Source organism: Diadema setosum, chromosome 16 (assembly GCF_964275005.1).
Source record: "Diadema setosum chromosome 16, eeDiaSeto1, whole genome shotgun sequence".
NCBI lineage: Eukaryota > Metazoa > Echinodermata > Echinoidea > Diadematoida > Diadematidae > Diadema > Diadema setosum.
In genome coordinates, this window is record NC_092700.1 from 15,210,375 (window position 1) to 15,230,778 (window position 20,404).

The window sequence follows — 20,404 nt, forward strand, 5'->3', positions numbered from 1 at the left end:
GACAAAGAAAAAAAAAACCTGACGCCCCCACCCCCCCCCCAAAAAAAAAATGATATTGACTCACAAATATCAACAATACATGTGAAATATAATAAAATGATATTACAGATTATGGACACAAATTTTACGTACAACATTACGCACAAAAAAATATTTTATTGCAAAGATGTATTTGACCTGCGGTGTAGACGGTGATTTGAGTTTAGACACTGAAGTTATTAATATGAAACAAAAGCAACATACCCGTTGAGAGAAAGTGTCATTGAAATAGTAGGCCCTATTGTCATGAACATTCGTCTCGTATATATAGTGACGCAATGATAGGCTGATAGCGAAGAGATGCGTTGTGAGTGAAGAATGAATTAAAGTACATTGTCCTGAGCTGCACGTATGCCAAGTTGATATCAACTACATGTATTTACCAATATTAACTCCTCCCCCTGTCTCCAATATGAAACGGACCTTGTACTCTTTGGGCACTATCTAACCAACTTCTTCTCCGAAAACTCTTGAGTGCCTATCGAGATCGCAAGCAGACTGAGCAATATTTATATCATAAATCCATGAAAAGATTACGTGAAGCCGCGATCGCACAGAAACCTGTACGCGTGTACAAACACAGGCACGCACTCATTTCCAAGCGTCTTGAATATCATAGCACAGATTTTTTTAGTGGCGGAAAGAATGGCAGAGTGCAAGACAAGACTAGCGATGTCTTCCTGGGTTTCCATTTTGGTCGTCGGTGTCCTACTCGTGTGCGCTGAAGGCGATGTAGAGGAACCAGTTGTTTCGACGTCGACTGCGACGTTTCGGGGGAAGCGAGTTCCTGTGAGCCATCCACAATTGCCAGACTTTCATGGAGGTGTGGACGCCTACACCCGCATCCCTTATGCAGAGCCTCCGGTGGGAGATCTGCGCTTCAAGCGTCCTGTACCCAAAGTCATCGAAGGGAGCTTTGATGCCAGAAGGGAGAGCGTGGCTTGTTTTCAGGCTGCTTTCCCCAGAATGGATTTTGGGTTGGAAATGTCGGAGGACTGTCTCTATCTAGACGTTTTTGTGCCTGCAACGAAGGTAAAGCTGAAGTATCACTGCGTAGATTTGAAAACATAACCAAGGCCTGTACATGTAGCCTTCAAAATCGATGTGTGTCGATCTTTATGTGTGAGAATAGATTGTAAATCATTTCTGTTGAACACCTCTTCTGCCAGCTATATTTCACAGTGGTCATTTTTTTTTTTTGGACAGGTTTATGGTCACACTGTCATTAGGAGTAGCAGTATGATACCAAAACATTGATAATGGCCACATTTTATTGGAGATGGGGAAAGAGAGAGAGAGAGAGAGAGAGGGAAAAAACGGAAGGAGAAACAGTTTGCAAACATCCGATGCCCTCTCTTATTAACCGCATGTTCACGCGAGAATAAAATGCCATATATAGCATGGTAGAGTCTGAGATGATTAGCTGATTCTATTCACAATGATACATTCTGCTATATCTCTTTTCCTTTGTTTCTACCAGTAATTAATTTCTAACCTCGATCCCACTAGTCGTCCTCATCAGCAGTCCTCGTATGGATTCACGGTGGTGGGTTTCAGGGCGGGGCAGGATCGATCCCATTCGGTCTTCCCATCCCTCTGGCTGCCCTGAATGACGTCATCGTCGTCACATGCAACTACCGAGTTAATGCCTTCGGATTCCTGGCTACCGGTGAGATGATCGCACAATATGCACAACGTCTTGGGAGAGGGGGGGGGGGGGTGGAAGAGATAAGGGGGGGGGGGGTGGGTAATGACATTACCTTTTATGAAAAATTGCAAGCTTTAAAAGATGACAAGTACATTAACAGACATAAACAAAGAGAGAGAGAGAGAGAGAGAGAGGGGGGGGGGGGGAGAGAAACATATGTATCAGGTTTGATGATACCTCGTCTAACATTCTAATTTGAGCAAACGTGAATTTGAACAATTCGATCTACAAAAGTTTGAAAAGTTACCTAAATTGGAGTGTTTGTGTATACAGTTGTTGACGAAAAGGTGATCCCGATTGTATAAAAGAATCTGTAATCACTTTCTAATTTACATTAACAAACTACTAGTAGAATATGATCTTATTGTTATGGATTGTGACTTCAGGGGCAGTCACGCTGCTTCGTGAGAGTTGTGATGTCCCGAGGGGTAGAACAATAGATGTGATGAAAGGCCCATCAGATGCTAGTGATAGTAAAGTTTCAAAAAGAGAGCTGCTTCGTATAATTATGTTTGTGTGCGTTTGTGTGTGTGTGTTTGTGTGTGTGTTTGTTTTATGTCGTTGTCGTTTTCTTTTCCCTGTCTTCATCTTTTTTTTTCAAGCAATTTGTCTTATAGCCTTGTTTTCCCATTACTTTTAGTTTTTGCTCTTTAGGGACAGTATTTTCAAAAGCCCTGCTTTTCATCTGTTCCCTATAGTATCCATAAACTTTTCTTTGATACAATTTAATCACAGTTAACCTATTATAAACATGTTCTCTTAGACATACAGAGATTATAGAGATAGAGAATATAAAGATTGGCAAGCATGGCTACATTCAACAGACAGTGTTCTAAGTGGATACAAAGGTTATAGGGCAGAGGGCATCTTAATATATGATAACAATGTATTCGCTTATCGACTAATACTTGAATTAAAAGTAAAACCTGAATGTAGATGTAACGTAATAGGACACATAAGCAATGTACATGTACCATTTCGTGTGATAGCAAGCCTATTTTTGATAAACTTTCGCTAACACACTGAGGAGAGACTCTTTCTGTGAGACAATGTGTTTATATTCAAAGTATTTATTCATGTATACCAGGTCAGTGTGCTGGATGATATCGGCAAAACAGGAAACATACTGTATATTCTAATCTAAAATGGGATCTTGGGATCTTGTCATCACCAAGCGTACAGACCTTAGCAGTGTTCTCCACACACGGAGCTATCCACAGTGCAGACTGCGACTCGGATCACTCCCTCGTCAGCAGTAAAGTGAGATTGATGACAAAGAAAATACATCGAACCAAAACCAAAGGTCTCCCACGCATCAACACCTGTTGTATCAACGACCTCGAGAGCTGTCGACGATTTCATGATACGTTCAGTGAGAAAATGATCACTTCAATTCCAAATGACAATGATATTGATAGTAAATGGTGCCACCTTAGGGATACTATCTACTCCTCAGCCTTCTCTGTGTTCGGGAAGAAGGAACGTCGGAGCGAAGACTGGTACGAAACTCACTGGGATGTGATGCAATCAGATGTTGAAGCCAAGAGGAAAGCCCTGCTGGCATACAAGCAGAACCCCATCTCTAGCACACACGATGTCCTAAGAACTGCTCGCAACAAGGTTCAACAGACTGCGCGCCGTTGTGCTAATGACTACTGGTTGAACCTGTGCCGCAGAATTCAGACAGCTGCAGTCAGCGGAAATACCAGGGACATGTACAACAGCATTAAAGCTGCAATCGGTCCCACCGCCATCAAGACTGCACCATTGAAGACAAAGACTGGAGAAGCCATCACAGATCAATGTAAGCAGCTTGAACTCTGGGTAGAACATTACCTGGAACTTTATGCAGCCCAAAATAAGGTAACAGATGCTGCCTTGGACACCTTACCTAGCCTTTCAATCATGGAGGAGCTGGATGCCCTGCCTACAAAAGAAGAACTCAGCAAAGCCATTGACCGTCTATCCTGCGGGAAGGCTCCTGGAAATGATGGTATCCCACCAGAAGTTCTAAAGAGCGGCAAGCCAGTACTACTGCAACACCTCCATGAGCTCTTGTGTCTTTGCTGGGAAAAAGGCCACGTACCCCAAGATATGCGTGATGCCAGTATCGTCACTGTCTACAAGAACAGGGGAGACCGCAGCGACTGCAACAACTATAGAGGCATCTCTCTCCTAAGTGTTGTGGGAAAAGTCTTCGCACGTGTAGTTCTGGCACGCCTGCAGAGTCTTGCCTCCCGGGTGTATCCAGAGTCACAGTGCGGCTTCAGGGCAGGCCGATCTACAGTAGACATGATCTTCTCACTACGCCAGCTGCAGGAGAAGTGCCGTGAGCAGCAAAAGCCGCTGTACATTGCCTTCATAGACCTGACGAAAGCCTTTGACCTGGTCAGCCGAAGTGGACTCTTTAGTCTCCTGCAGAAGATTGGATGCCCCGCGAGACTGCTCCAAATTATCATTTCCTTTCACGAGAACATGCAAAGTACAGTCTGCTACAACGGGAGAACTTCTGATGCCTTCCCTGTGAACAGCGGTGTGAAGCAAGGCCGTGTCCTCGCACCGACACTTTTCGGAATCTTCTTCTCCATGCTCCTTCAGTACGCCTTTGTTGACTGCACAGAGGGAATCTACATCCGTACCAGAGCGGATGGGAAGCTATTCAACATCGCCCGACTGCATGCCAGAACCAAAGTTAGAGAGGTTCTTATCCAAGAAATGCTGTTCGCTGACGACGCTGCTCTGGTATCGCACACAGAAGCGGGATTGCAGAGGCTTGTTGATTGTCTGTCCCATGCCTGTAACGAATTTGGACTAACCATCAGTCTGAAAAAGACTAAGATCTTGACCCAAGGCACTGACTCTCCTCCAGACATCTCCATTAATGTCACACATCTGGAAGAAGTGGACTCTTTCACCTACCTTGGTTCAGCAGTCTCCAGTTCCCTCTCCCTTGACAATGAGATAAGCAATAGGATAGGGAAAGCTACTGCAGTCATGGCCAAACTGAACAGGCCCGTATGGAACAACAGTCAGCTGACCAAGAACACCAAGCTCTGCGTTTACCAAGCCTGCGTCCTCAGCACCCTGCTATACGGCTCTGAGTCCTGGGCAACATATGCTGGCCAGGAGAAGAGGCTCAACACCTTTCACCTCCGTTGCCTCAGACGACTCCTGCACATAAAATGGCAGGACAGGGTGACAAATGCAGAGGTCCTCCAGCGTGCCGGCATTCCAAGCATGTTTTCACTCCTCAGCCAGAGACGCCTGAAGTGGTTGGGTCATGTGCGACGAATGGAACCAGGTCGCATCCCGAAGGACATGCTGTATGGAGAGCTAAGCGAGGGGTCTCGTCCCATGAGAAGGCCGCATCTCCGCTTCAAAGATGTGTGCAAACGTGACATGAAGACGATGGACATCAACACCAACATATGGGAAGGTGTAGCTGTAGATCGTCCGCTATGGAGAGGCACCGTCAGGGAGGGCGTTCAGAGAGCTGAAGCTGTAAGGCACGTACAGCAGACCGACAGGAGAGCTAAGAGAAAGGCACGGGCAGTCTTAGTATTGGCCCCAACAGACTTCATCTGCTGCAAGTGCTCTAAGGATTGCCACTCAAGAGTGGGGCTTTACAGCCACTCAAGGCAGTGCAAACTTCTTGCCTAGCTAGTGCTACGCCATCGTTTCTCGAGACGAATGGATGCCAACAGCAACAAAATGGGATTCAACAGTAGTTAAAAGATTTAAAGTCTAACCGTTAAATGATTATCAAACTTGACAAGGAATTATCTTCCATGCAGTCAGTCTTCTGAAGGGTCACTGGTAGGGGTCTGCTCGCTACTAAAGGCTTTTGTACAATATATTGTATACATTCACTGAAGTATATTATTAGCAAACAATATGAAGGTAAAAGTTAAAGTTACACGTAAAGTTTCACTTTTTTATGCAAGGACAAACGCAATATTATGAACGTACACAAAAGATAAAGATAATCAAGGAATACCTCTACTTGGCAGACATATTTATGACAACCATTCCAAAACCAGATAATAGGAACCACAGAAAACAGAGACTACTCTCACTCGGTAACCACAAAAGCCTATCAATTGTCTTGGGGACACCTTTTAAGATAGCAATATGATAGATAGGATGTAAATAATAGAGATAGAGAGCAAATATAGCATACGAGAAGATAGCATATGAATGTTATTATTATGATGATCATCATCATTCTTATGTTTACTATTACTCTCATTACCGAAAGAATGAAAATATTATAAGTGTCATTGTATACTAACAGGAGACGAGGAGATACCAGCAAACCTGGGTCTTTTAGATCAGCGTCAGGTGCTCATGTGGGTTCAGGAAAATATTGCAGGTATGTCGCATTAAATAATGCAGCACAAGCCTTTAACTCTCAATTTAACTCAAAAACGTTGTTGTCTGAAAGGGCTCGCCACTCGGTTGTAGTCATAACCTCGGGCACAAGGGGTTCGCTTATATATATATATATATATATGTATCTCGCGATACATGATTAGCTAAAAGTTTAGTTTTAATTTTTACATTTTCTTAACTCTTTATGTGCCATGGTGGAAACCCCCTGTGTGCCACGTTATTCTGAGACACGAAGGTAGTCATGCTTTGAGAAAGAATTCTGTTTTTCCAATTTGTATAACTTCTACAACTTTCTGTTAAGATGGGCATAGTAGTAGGCAAAGTTAACGAGGAATGCCAAGCTTTGTTTCGATATAAATTGTATGACGAATCTGTTTTCAATTTTTCTTTTGAATGACCAGTTGCTACATTACTGTAAAGGCATGACTTTTGCACATAAAACAGTGACAGAAACTTAGAATGTACGAGCAAATCTAGTTGGGAATACCGCTTGATAGTCAATCACCACATAGAATGCAAGCTGTATATGAGAGGAACAAAAGCACGAGAAACGCTTTCATTGTGCCGCGGGAATAGCAGTGATTAGCGATTTATCGATCGGTTTTGGCGGCTTTGTTTGTTGAGCAGAATATGCGAAGTTGGCACGCCGTCGACTGAGTCGGACGTGCGAACGTGGCACATAAAGAGTTAAAGTCTTTTTTTTTTGGGGGGGGGGGGAGTTGGGGATGTCGTGGGCTTCGATGATTTCTTTTTCTTTTTTACATCTTCGACAAATTTCACACTATTCTATATATTTATGTCATACTGTTCTGTGCCATAAATATACCTTCTTGAATCATTATAACCTCAGCTATTATTTTCCATTGAGGCCAAGGGACCATAGTTTCGAATAGTTTGATATCCTAGGCAGACACGGAAGTGAGGTTTCTGGTTTGTTTTGTTGTGCTTTTTTGTTTTGTTTTCTGCATGTGTATGATTGTGAAAACTGGATGTTTATTACAGCTTTTGGCGGGGACCCAAGCCGCGTGACGATCTTCGGTGAGAGCGCTGGAGGCATGAGCGTTAGCTTACATGTGATATCGCCGATGAGCGCCGGTCTCTTTTCTGGTGCCATCATGCAGGTAGTAATCTCATAATTGGAATCAAATCTGAAATTTGATTGAAATTGAAATTCGTATATCGTATTAAAGGGGATGTACAGTACTGGTTGAGGAGGGGATTCATGTTTTTTTTTTTTTTTACATTCCTAAGTGAGATAATGGGAAACCTCTCATGAAATATGAAAGGGCATGTAATTTTAAGAAGGATTCTATGTTTATTTGATGAAAATTGGTTTCCCAATGGCTGAGATATAAAAAAAAAAATGATAATAATAAAAGACCCTAGGCCACAGCTTTATTGGGATCTCTTTGTTTCACCTTGTTTTTGGATATCTCGGCCACTTCAAGACCGATTTTCATCAAATAAACTTTTGATACCCCTTAGAATTGCATGCTCTTTGACATCTCATAGACTGGTTTCTGAATATCTCGCGTTACGTTAAAACGTTAAAAGCTAAATCTCCACCTCGACCAGAGCTGTACACACCCTTTAATGTTATCAATTGAGCAGCTCAGTACAAAAATAACTCTTTATCAATAATTAGGAAAAATACGATGACAATGTGAGACCTATCACATATTTATGTTACCATGACAATATGATTATAATGGTGAGGAAAACAACAATGAATGTTCTTATACTTTATAATAAATATTACCTACGCGAGGTAGTTTTGCGAGGCAATTGCACTTGGTATTTTGCAGGGTCGTGGAGGTCAGCAGTCAATATTCGTTGGTATTTTGCTTCTTCCGGGCTTCGCCATTCACTTTACATGTAAACATTCCGGTCGACCACAAAGAGAAAATATTCAAGAACGTCGCTGTGTGTCGGTTACATGCACCGCAGAAGAACGCCGATAAATCAACTATTACAAGGTCGAGCACTTCCAGCAGCACAACGCGTCAAACAATGACTAGTCCATTTGTGCACAGTGACCACCAGTTATTAAAACTCTCCAAATTGAAACAGAAGCAAAAAATAAAGTGTGTAAACATTCAGATGTTTGATGTTCGCCTGTTACAACTACATATGTATCTTGGAGGTTGGAGTTGAATGATATACTAGTACATTGATGAACATTTTTTTTTTTCAATTATTCGACGTCGGCATGTTGGTGATGAAATGTGTATAGCCGTATTCACATATTTTCCTCATTTACCTCAATAGGGGATAGGTAATAATTATGATATTGACTGACCTTGAGGGAGATACCAGATAAATATTGCCCGCACTGAAAGGATATTGCCCTCGTCTTCGACAATAATTCTTTCAGTTTGGGCAATATTTTCTGGTATCTCCCTCGAGGAGAGTAAATATTACATAAATATCCTTAGCAGCGGATAACTAGTACTTCAAATACAGCACGGAGTACGAAGACAAGTGGCAACAATTTGCCAATGCCTGCGGTGTACACAACGATTGTTTAAACAAGCAATCCCACATTAAAGGGAAGATAAACCCCAAGAACAATGTGGATTGAGTGAAAGCAGCAACATTAGTAGAACACATCAGTGAAAGTTTGAAGAAAATCGGACAATCGATGCAAAAGTTATGAATTTTTAAAGTTTTGGTGTTGGAACCGCTGGATGAGGAGACTACTAGAGGTTATGACGTATGAGTGGACTACAATATCAAGAAAATATAAAGAAAATACTACAAAAATCCATTTTTCATGAAAATTACAAATTCCATCAACTTGATATTGACATATGTTAAGGGTAGCAATTATTCCCCCTGCTTTCTGAAAGCGGTTGGTCCACTGCTCTTTCATAATTCTAGAAAAGTGAATTTTTGTTGAATATCCTTTATATTTTTTTTGTATTGTTGTCCACTCATACGTCATATCCTCTAGTAGTCTCCTCATCCAGCGGTTCCAACACCAAAACTTTAAAAATTCATAACTTTTGCATCGATTGTCCGATTTTTCTCAAACTTTCACTGATGTGTTCTACTAATGTTGCTTTCACTCAATCCACATTGCTCTTTGGGTTTACCTTCCCTTTAAGGGAGGTCCAGTGTAGAAACTTGAGTCAGCATTCCTACCAACAGGATAACAACACCACGTAACAAGAGTTATCAGTGCATGGAGTCTTGGTAGCTGTAATAGACATTAAAACATTTACGATCTCAATATCTCAAAAGTAAGGGGATGTTTCTAGAATAAATCTGAATAGTTCAAGTGCTAACTAATAGTTCACACAAATAAAAAAAATCCCAACATTCACTGCATATACGTAGTACTTTTTGAAAGTATGAAAACAGAGAGAGAGAGAGAGGAAGAGAAATAGACAATAACGGCGCGTCCATAGTTCGTGCCCTTTAATTATCACAAACCACAATGAAGCAAGATTATAAAAGAAAAGCTCATCGACATTCCAGAAAACCCAAATTGATCATACAAAATGTGGGAATACTAGTATCTCATTCTGGGCCTGAAGGGAGGACAAATTCAGCCTCACTGTCATACATTTTGATCTTTGCATGTATGTAGTTCAGATGATTAATATTCATGCATGCAAATGAGAGTAATAGCATTTTTAGTGAATACATGCTTTCTATTTCTGCTACTGTTAATACCATGTATGTAAATGGTATATTGCTAGGTGGAGTCAATAGTGAATACATGTTTCCTTTTGTTGTTACTGTTGTTGTTCTTAGAGTGGAGCGGTCTCCCAGCTCTCCTTCCTAACCCTAGACGAAATGGTCAAGGGGACATTCACCCTCGGCGCCATGATGAATTGCAGTGAGACCACTAGTGCGGAACTGACTGCTTGCCTCCGGACCAAGTCACCAGACGAGATCATTCAACCTTTTAAAGAAGTATGAGTGTTTTCAACGAAACTAATAAGATTCATAACAAATATGTATTTGTAGATATATATTCATAAATATAGATATAGATATATATTCATTGTCTTCAGATCCCTCAGGCGAGAAACGGATAAGGGGGCTGAGTAATTACGCTTCTTGGTCATGTAAGAGTTTGGAACTTTATTGAAATTAAGCAAGTTGTAGTGACTGAACAATAACATTGACAGAAAGAACGATTTTATACAGTGTTATAATGTCTTCACATGCACCAATTTAATGGGAAAAAGCAATTTCTCATGGATGTCACAATCATACATGTTTTGACAATGTATTTAATCCTTTATCAAACGAACCTAAAAACCCAAGAGGCATATGCATATTCGTTTTATAAATGCAGCCAAGAAAAAAAAAGGCGTATATAGATATCTGAGTGGAATTCCACTTTTATGAACAAAAATAATGTATTCAAATTTATGAAGTTCTTCCGTCGAGATGTTTTCATTGCAACTGATTGACAAATTGCCCTACATCGACGTAAATAGGGCAATTTGTCAATCAGTTGCAATGAAAACATCTCGACGGAAGAACTTCATAAATTTGAATAACAAAAGCAGTACCCGCTGCATGCTATAAGGATTAGAACCAACACTTGCTTTCGGGCGAAAGCTCGGTGGTCTAGTGGAGATGACGCCTGTCCGGTGATCAAGAGGTCGTGGGTTCGAATCCTGCTCGAGTATGTACGCCCATGATTTTGTATCATGGCTACTACTAAAACACTGATCAATTCAGTGCTTATTTACGTCGATGTAGGGCAATTTGTCAATCAGTTGCAAAAATAATGTAATATAACACATCCTTCCTGAAGGATATTATATTCAGAACTTATATGAAGAAATTGATCTTCCAAATAAAATCTTTCAAACAAATCATACCGTAGCGTCGACAGGAATCCTACTTAGGGTGGGATTTCACGGAGCACGCGAACGATTTGCGAAGGACGCGAATGGCAAAATCCAGCATTCGCATTTTGGTCTGCAAAAGATCGCCAAACGAACGTGAGGGTTCGGAAGCGTCGTCATTGTTCGCGAATGTCGTTTTTACTTCGGCGAGAATTTCAAAAAAGTTTGAAATTTTCTGCGAACCTTTCCCGCACACTTGGTCATGATTTGCTCGTGAATTGTTCTCGAAAGTGTCTTTAAAGCCTCGTCATATGCGCAAGACCTTCGCAAGACACGCGCGATGTTCGCAAAATGTTCGTGAAACCCCAAACAGATTCCGAAACTTTGGAGAATGTCTCGCGTATGTTATGCGAAATCTGCGAAGTTTTTCCGATCATTTTACGACGTAATCGCAAACTGTTCGCGTACCTTTTGAGACATTCTCCCGAACGTTTAGCGCACGTTTGGGGGATGTATGACCTATACGTTTTCTACAAATAAAAATCGTAGCATACACCTAAACATCAAACAATTATGAACAACTATAGTAACAAAAGAAATGAAAGACTAGCAAAGAGAAAGAAATGTTTGATATACAAAAAAAAAATCGCAGAATACAATTAAAATTAATCTAAAGTATGTAAAATTTCATTTGAAGTATAGAGATTATGTGTTGGAGGAACTGCAAAAAAAAAAAGATCATATGCTTTACTAGTGGAGATACGCTCTAGGGAAAAAAATGTAGGCAAGCACACAATAGAAAAATGAGAGAAAAAAGAAAGGAGAAAAAGAGGAAAAAAAAAATTCAACTCAAGACAGCTTCCACCTCTCCTTGGGTACATTTTCTCCCATGATTATTGAAAGTTTTTCGTTGTTTGCATTTCCGTCGCGTGTTCTTCGCGTACGTAACATGCTGTACTTTAGCAATGATACACACGACATTCGCACATACGTCGCGGAAACTTCGCACAAATTGCGCTAGAATAGTTTTCGGCTTCATTGTCGGAAAACATTCGGAGAAAAACTTTTCCGAATGCTGGATTTTGTCATTCGCGTCCTTCGCAAATCGTTCGCGTGCTCCGTGAAATCCCACCCTAAGCACCAATCTTACATTAATGCATGGAGAATCAAGATTGAGCTATCAATCGTCTGTAACACTGTAGTTGGAAAATAATCAATTCAATTCATTTCAATTCAAATGTTTTATTTTCACTACTTTCAACAGAATATACAAAAAGTATAAGTCCGACATGCGTTTGAAGGAATGATACATAGATAGCCAAGAATAGCATTTTGTCAGTAGTCATCACAAAGTAAGGCATTTTTCAATTCAAACATATTATTTAGACATTCTGCAAAAAAAAAAAAAAGTGGAGGTACCCACTCAAAAGACTGTGCTTGTACTACGTTGGCACCTCAGTGACCTCACAGGGAAAAACAGAATCGAAAATAACTATAGCTTGGGATACTTTATACTGCTTTTGTCGTTAAGCCACATCAATTTCTAGAGCTTCTTTGCATTCTAAGTTGCAATCCAATCGGAACTAGCTAATCTCCTAATCACCTGATGATCAGAACCATAAGCTAATTTCGAAGGAAAGACTGTACTGTACTCCTAGACACTGATCTCTTAATGACAACATCAGCGGTTGCCCTGCCTTTACAGAATCCTATGATGATGATGAAAGTTAGTCCTAGTCCGGTCTATGGAGACGAGTTCCTCCCTCACGATTTGGACACGGCGTTTGCTGAGGGCGAGATCAACAAGGTTAACGTCATGCTGGGCTGCACCGAGGACGAATGGTCGATACTAATATCGCCGTGGTTCGCCGGGTTTGACTACAAGGGAAAGCCCGTCATGAACAGAACAGATTTCCAGAACACGTTGTACGCAATTCTCTATTCCATGATGTCTCCAGGCGCAGCACTAGATCCTGTAACATTGGAGACAACCATGTTTGTGTACTCTACTTCGGAACAGGTGGGTTAATTGAATTCGCCTTTTTAGTTGTGCAGACGCGGTCTCCGTCTGTGCTATCAGGAAATGTGGTTGCCTTCCACACTTTTCAAGTCATTAATTTCACTTGAACCCATGTCAATTTCGCCTTTTTGCGATGTGAACGGCTTACTCTTATGAGGCACGCTATTAAAAACACAAACAAACAAACAAGCAAACAAACAAACAATCAAATAAGAAACAAAACAAAAAGAAACAAAACCCCTAAAATGCAAAAAAAAAACAAAAAAAAAAACAACAGCATCATCGATAAAAAAGCAACAACAAACAAACAAACAAGCATACTAACAAACAAACAAACCCATAAAAGCAGTGAAATGTTAAAAGCGTCACCTCTTTGCTATGGCATTAGCATCTTTATTATCCATGTAAGTTATGAGGCTGTTATTTTTTCCAAATCCTGCAGGATCCTCTTGTGGGTCCAGTAAGCAGTCGGTGCTAGTTTCAGAATCTCTATATGCGGGGACAGGTTACTTTCACGTAAAGGATCTTTTTAGTGATACATGCACACGCGACATGCTCAAAATAAGAATGGAGTATAAACTTTCACGAATTATATTTGCCATACCATGCATATATTATACGCTATTTCTTTTCGTGCTCGACCGTAGTTACAGAGAATCTGCATTTAATGCAAAATATCAGTTTTGCAGTTCATGTCTACAAATAATATTGAGGTTTAAGCGAAATCTAGAAAAATATTGCGCATTGCAAATTGCGCAATTGAAGCCAACCATTTCCGTACATATGCAGTCTAAACAGGGAGGTGAGACGAAACTTCCCTGGTCTAAGAAAAGACGCTTGCACTGTTTGGAATAACGCATTTTTTTTTTTTTTTTTTTTTTTTTTTTTTTTTTTTTTTAGTTTGCAACTTTTGTTGACCTTCACACCTGACTTTGGTACCCGACATTGGTAGATATACGTCTACTCTGCCCGAAAGGAGAACAATCATTGCAGAGATACTACAATCGTGACAATCTTATGAGCTTCATTCCAAAGCGGTTGCAGTACTAGCAAGCAGGGAAAATGAAAGACAAACACTCCGTAGCAAAGTTCAAACCCTGGAAGGACCAGTGTCTCAATATTTATTTTATAATCCTATAGCAAAGAGTCTTGGTTTAGGGTTAGATTTTTATTTTTTTTTTTATTCTTTAGCGGACTTGACTGTGCTATTAGAGTACAGACTGTGCCGCAGTGGTAGGCAAAGCGCATTAAATATCAACACAACAGATAGGCAAAAGACACCAACGTAGTTATACAAAGTGTTATATAGGAGACGTAGATTAACCAGTATTTAAACACGGAAAAATGCCTAATGAAGGTGAAGTGCCTATATGTCATTATAAGCATGTTTATACTTGTTTATGATTTTTTTTTTGTTTCTACGTTTGTCTGCTGAACTGAATCTCGTCTGATTCACGTTCATGATTGTGGAGGTTATTATCAAAGCAGATTGAGGGTGCATCTTTAAAATTTTACGAAATGAGTCTTTGAAGAATGGCCACATTCACAGAATTATTTCAGGTTAGCACCTGGAACATTTAGCACAACATAAAATGATGTTTTCTCGAAAATTTGTTGTCTGCAGAAAAGGTAATGAGTTCATATTAGAGGATAAATGCCTGGTTTTAAGTCGACCAGTACACTAAAAACCAAATAGCAAAAAAAAAAAAAAAAAATATGAAGAAATCAACCTCTCTTCTGAAGAACGCTGGAAATTGTAACTCTGAGATTTTCTTTTAGCAGAATCAAGACGAAATGATCCTTTAAAAAAATAAACAAAGCAAAATGTGAGATGAATTATCTTTGCTCCTTTGCCAGCAGCTGGATCGGTTCGTCAGCAACCTGTACCAAAAAAAAAAAAGAAGGTTATTTAAGGATTTGAATCGATTGGAACAAAATGAAGGCAGATGAAAAAGGATCCGTTTAGGCTAGGAACACATGGTCTTGCCACTAATTTGGTAGACGCTGCTATGTCATTGAACGAGATAAACGAGAAGCAGTTTAAACACTCTGATACAAAAAATCTCCTCATTCAAGCCTGTCTTTACCATTTCCGAAAAAAAAAATAAAGAAAAATTACGTTGGCTGACCTAACTATTACATTTCCGCGAGCAGGTTAGTAAAATATTATGAGTTGGAAAGGATGAATCAACTTTTTTTCCTTCTTCTTCTTCTTAGTTTCTCTTCAAATGTGTTTATTATACCCACAAGTCGCAGTCATTTTCGAAACTGTTGAGTTCAGCTTTAAGGATAAGATGACATAAGCTGGCATTTACATAATACAATGAAATCAAAGATAATACCAGAGATCACCAAAAAAAAAAAAAAAATAATAGAGGTCTGCTACAGAGTCATCCATCAGAGAAGGCATTTTACACTCTCAAGACATTTTCATTGCTCCTTTTCTTTAACTGCTCAAATTTCTTCTTTCTGCAAAGCTCGAACACCCAGAATCCGATCACACCGATGCCGTTATCGATTCAACATCCGATTTTGTGATATTGTGCCCGACCTTTTCCTTTGCGGAGAAAGCATCCTCAGTGGGCCATCCCACCTACGCCTACCTCATGACACACGTTCCTTCCGTCTCCATGTGGGGCGAGGATATAGACTGGTTGGGCGCCACTCACGGCGAGGACATTCCCTATGTCTTCGGTACTCCTCTCATGCAAGATGCGGACAACGACAATTCATTCATCGCTGGGCGATTCACCAACGAAGAGGTGGAGCTGTCTCGCCAAGTTATGAAGTACTGGGCCAACTTCGCCAAGACTGGGTCTGTATTAGATATCTGTCTTGTATGCAAAAGAAGTCTCACCCCTCTTTCCCCATGCACCCACCCCATGTACAGTCACGCCTCTGAAATTAAAGAAGAAATGCACATACCAAGGAGGTATAAGATTATATATCTCACCCTGGTTAGTATACACTCCCTAGGCAAATACAGTCAAGGTCATTGGTAGCATACATACGGCATGTAGAATTATCCGAAGTATAATTGTTTGAGTATCAAGTTGGCTGAGTAAGTTTCTTGGCTCTTTTATAGGGTATAACAAGAGTTAGAATCTAGCACAGTATTCCAAACATCCCAAGACAATACATTAATGATAGATACTCTATCTCACAATAGGTATCAGACAATGCTTAGACGATGGTATGTTGTGTTGTTATCATCACCATAATCTTCATCATCTTCATAATTATCATCATCATAACCATCATCAACTTCACATTGCAATTTTTTACGTTGTTGCAGGAACCCAAATATAGCAACTGAGGATGGAGAGGCAGAAACAACGTATTCAGTCTGGCCAGCTTTTTCCAATGAGTTTCCAACAATGAAAGACATCTCCCTGACTCTCGAGAACATCCCCACGCCGCCTCATCGGAAAGAATGTCACTTCGTCGCAAATATTTTCCCGAAAATGATCGCCAATGCAGGTGGGTGCAAACGAAACTTTCGAGGCAACCAAAAGATATCCACACAGAGTTTGGCCACCTCGGGTTCAGCTGCCGCAACATGGCGTATATTCCTTTGTTGCATATATTTATGTACAACAAAGAATCATGTACCCACCTTCCGCAGCAGAGTTGATCAAACTCTGTTAAGATAGCTTTTGGTGCCGTTTCATGATAGATATCAGCCCTGACAAATTGTCAGTCTTTGACGATTTCAGTAAAATCCTTGATTTTGATTGAGAAGCTCTGGTAACTGACTTTTATTGCGGTAATTGTCGGAGACTGATACCGGTAACTTGTCAGGATGACAACTTTTGCCTAAAAACAATAGTAAAACTGCGCCCGCTATTCACTATGATCATTCTTATTATCATTATTATCATTATTATTATTATCATTATTATTATCATTATCATTATCATTATTATTATTATTAATATCATCATCATCATCATCATCATTACTATTAATTTATTAAGGAACATCATCACTTCATTGCCAAGCAATGAAGCATGTATTCATGTGATAACATACACCAGGCAGTTACTTCAACATGGGATGTAGAAGGTTTATGAATGAATACATCAGTCTGGCATGCCTTTATTACTTCAAGACTCTAAACTGCAGCCCCAGTGGGACGCTTTTTTCTTTCTCACAATCGCACGATAACAATAGTTGTTCAGATTCAACCGAAGGGTTGCACTAATCACGGTAAGTTGCATTCTGATCCGCGACAACTAACTGATTCAAAGTCGTCGCATGCCCGGCAGAAGGGCCCTAGCCGATGTTCCCGGCAGAAGGGCCTTAACTATATAAACTTGCTCTATTTTGAGAAATATTGCCTTATTTGATATTTGCACTTGACAGACTGACAAAAGGGCCTAAACCATCACGTTACTTTGATTTCATGTGAAAACAGACAATGGTTATCAAGTTATAGGCAATTTAGTGTAAAGGCCCTTCTGCCGGGAATATTGGCTAGGGTCCTTCTGCCGGGCATGCGACGAAGTGTGATTATGTATTTTCGTGTTATGTGCATGATATTTTCCAGGTTAATTTAGAAATTGCAGGGTATCTACTTCAACTCCAGAAGAACTTGAGGATATTATGTCCTTCAAAACACTGTGTCAAATCGTAGATCATGGCTAATACAACTGTAACAAGCGTTATTCACCAACATCCTTTATGGAAATGACCGAGTTATGACCGAGTAAGCCAATATTTAGTGAAAAGAAACCGTTTCAGTAAACATGAGAATAAACAAGGAAATCAGGTCAGATGTGTACATCCTTATACAAGTCGTTTATGACGCAGTCGTATAAGGTGTAAGAATAATGACGGGCCGCAATCATTACACACTTATAGAACTGCTAAAACTACATCCAGCGTAATTAAGGTGATTTCCTTGTATGGATTTGTTACCATTATCACTATTATTATTTTCATATTTATCATGACTATCATTAGTATCATGAATCATGATTGTAACTTTAATGATCTTTGCCTTCATTGTGAATAATGTTTTGTTTCACTCATTGTTCAAGATCATTCATTCTTGCATAATATTTTGTATTAATCTTTATGATTTGTACTTCTTACAAATTTCTTAAACAAGACAACTTGTCAAATGATTACTTTGAGTTATGTCTTATCTTTTGATGGATAGAAAAAAAAAGTATGATTTTCTTTGAATTAAATCAAATGATTAGAACCTTTACTACAGTCCTTCTTATGATTGGCATAGTTATACTTGCGATAATGACAGTCATCATTATCTTAACAAAAGATCGTCTTTTTATGTGGCTTTTTTAAAATGAAATATTGCTTTATCTATCGAATGTATTATCTATTGTTTTATATCATCCAGCTGAGCTGAACGGCCTCAAAGCCCTGCTGGAGGAAAAAGTCTCTACTGATAGCGAGAAGAGCTGCGAAGACCCGGGATCCTGTCCGGAAGAATAATAATAATTATCAAAAGACAAGTTCACCTAAATATGATTATGTGTGGATTAAATTAATGCAGCTTCAGCAATAATAGTCGGACACATCAGTGAGGGTTTGAGGAAGATCGACAAATTCGTTCAAAAGTTATGGATTTTTATTTATTTTTTTTTACACAGCCATCCGTTGAGAAGACCACTACAATATGTGTTGTTTATGTACAACAATATAAGAAAAAAAATAAAAGAGAATTCCACTTTTTTTTTTTCAAATGAAACGTACGTTATTCGCTCGACTAATAGACTTGATACGAATAATATTGTTTCCCCTGCTCTCTGACAGAGGCTTAAATCAAGCGCTCTTTTTGCCAGAAATATGGAAATTATGTTGAATTCTTATTATAACATAATCTTCATATCGTTGTACATGCATACGTGACATCGTAGACCAAAGTCGTAATGACAATAGTAATCCCCATCATTATCTTCATCATTGTTATTCATTCTAAACAAGCATCTTACCTAGGCTATTCTTCTTATTATTATTGTTATTATTATCATTACTATCATTACTATTATAATCATGATTATTGTTGTTGTTATCATTATTATCATTATTATCATAATCGTTATTGTAACCATTATCATACAATTTGTTGTCAGTACAATGCTGATGGTAACCTTGTTCAAGTTTCGTTGTTATGTGATAAACGATTATACTGTCGTTTGAAAACATGTGCCATAATGTCATAAATTTATACAAATGTGACACCCCTAGCATTTGGTTTGAGTTGTTGTTGCTTTTTGGGACTCAATTTAAGGACGCGACATGGCATTTTACTTTGATTTTGTTTTCATGTGTAGTGACTCCCTATATTTAACATTATACCGACATTGTACCGACATAAGCGATCGGGTTTTTCATCAAGTTGATCTTTACTCTTGATTGAGAGCAAAGGTTTGTTTGTTTGGTTTTTACCATGAATTCTATAGTTACTAAAACCCTTTTATTTCCTTTTTAGCCAAAATCATTATGTATAATTGTGAAAAATGTTCCTACACGCTGAAATTTCCTGCACCCTATCCACGGCACAAGACATGTTGGTACATTGTTATACAATAAGTTCGATAAAGTGACGTTTATTTGACACATTCATGAAGTATCTTATCTGAGCTGATCTTGACGCTTAGGTTGTCACACCCTTCATTCTTTGAGCACTTTGAGCATCACATTTACTTTCGAATCTAGTATGTTAGGTATACGAACGAAACTACATCATAACATATTTTCACGACGGAAGTAATAATTTTCTTCTAAGACTCTAGAAGAAATCATATTGAAAAAATGAATGTGCAAAATAAAGAGGAAAATTAAAAACAGAATAGAGCAATATCGATAGACGATTTAATGTGATAACTTTTGTCTATGTTTTCAATAAAGCAATGACAGCGACCAGACTCTCAGTCATTTAAAATGTTGTATAGCCTACTCACCCATAAACCCGTTGAATTCATACAAGCCTATGATGTCACTGAGTCCACTGGAACAGTATTTCTTTCTTCTCCTGATTTCTCCCTTGAACCAAGCACCTATAATAGGTCCATGCTTGAATACACTTTGAGGTTACATCCTTTTACACTATGTCAGTTCCTTCCTGCTGAGCTCTCAAAAACAAACACACTCACTTGCCAATCTAGTTTGTTTGCAGCTGCCGTGGGCTTCATGTAATTTTCATGCATTATGTATGTGTTTTCATCGTAGGCATACATAAAAAGAAAAAAAATAATATACACTCTACTTTTGAGGACTGAAGGTGTTCCTTGGATTCCACAAGGCGAACATAAGAACTATAATATGATAGAGAAAGTAATGGTCGATTTGACATAGATATAATCATGATTGTGTACATGTACAATGTGCAATATTCAAAATTCCGAACAATTCCAAGGGCATTAAAAGCGATGTACTTGTCAGTATAATAAGGGAACTGAATTC

At 39.3% G+C, this 20,404-nt stretch overlaps 1 protein-coding gene across 1 annotated transcript; it reads left to right on the forward strand.

Moving 5' to 3' along the window:
• Positions 1-684: 684 nt before the first annotated feature.
• Positions 685-18,430, forward strand: LOC140240033 (acetylcholinesterase-like). Its single transcript, XM_072319844.1, has 9 exons — positions 685-1,071; positions 1,549-1,708; positions 6,042-6,119; positions 7,142-7,260; positions 9,899-10,060; positions 12,656-12,970; positions 15,448-15,785; positions 16,266-16,450; positions 18,336-18,430. Exons 1-9 carry the CDS (start codon positions 685-687, stop codon positions 18,428-18,430), a joined length of 1,839 nt encoding a protein of 612 aa, XP_072175945.1.
• The last annotated feature ends 1,974 nt before the right edge of the window (positions 18,431-20,404 follow it).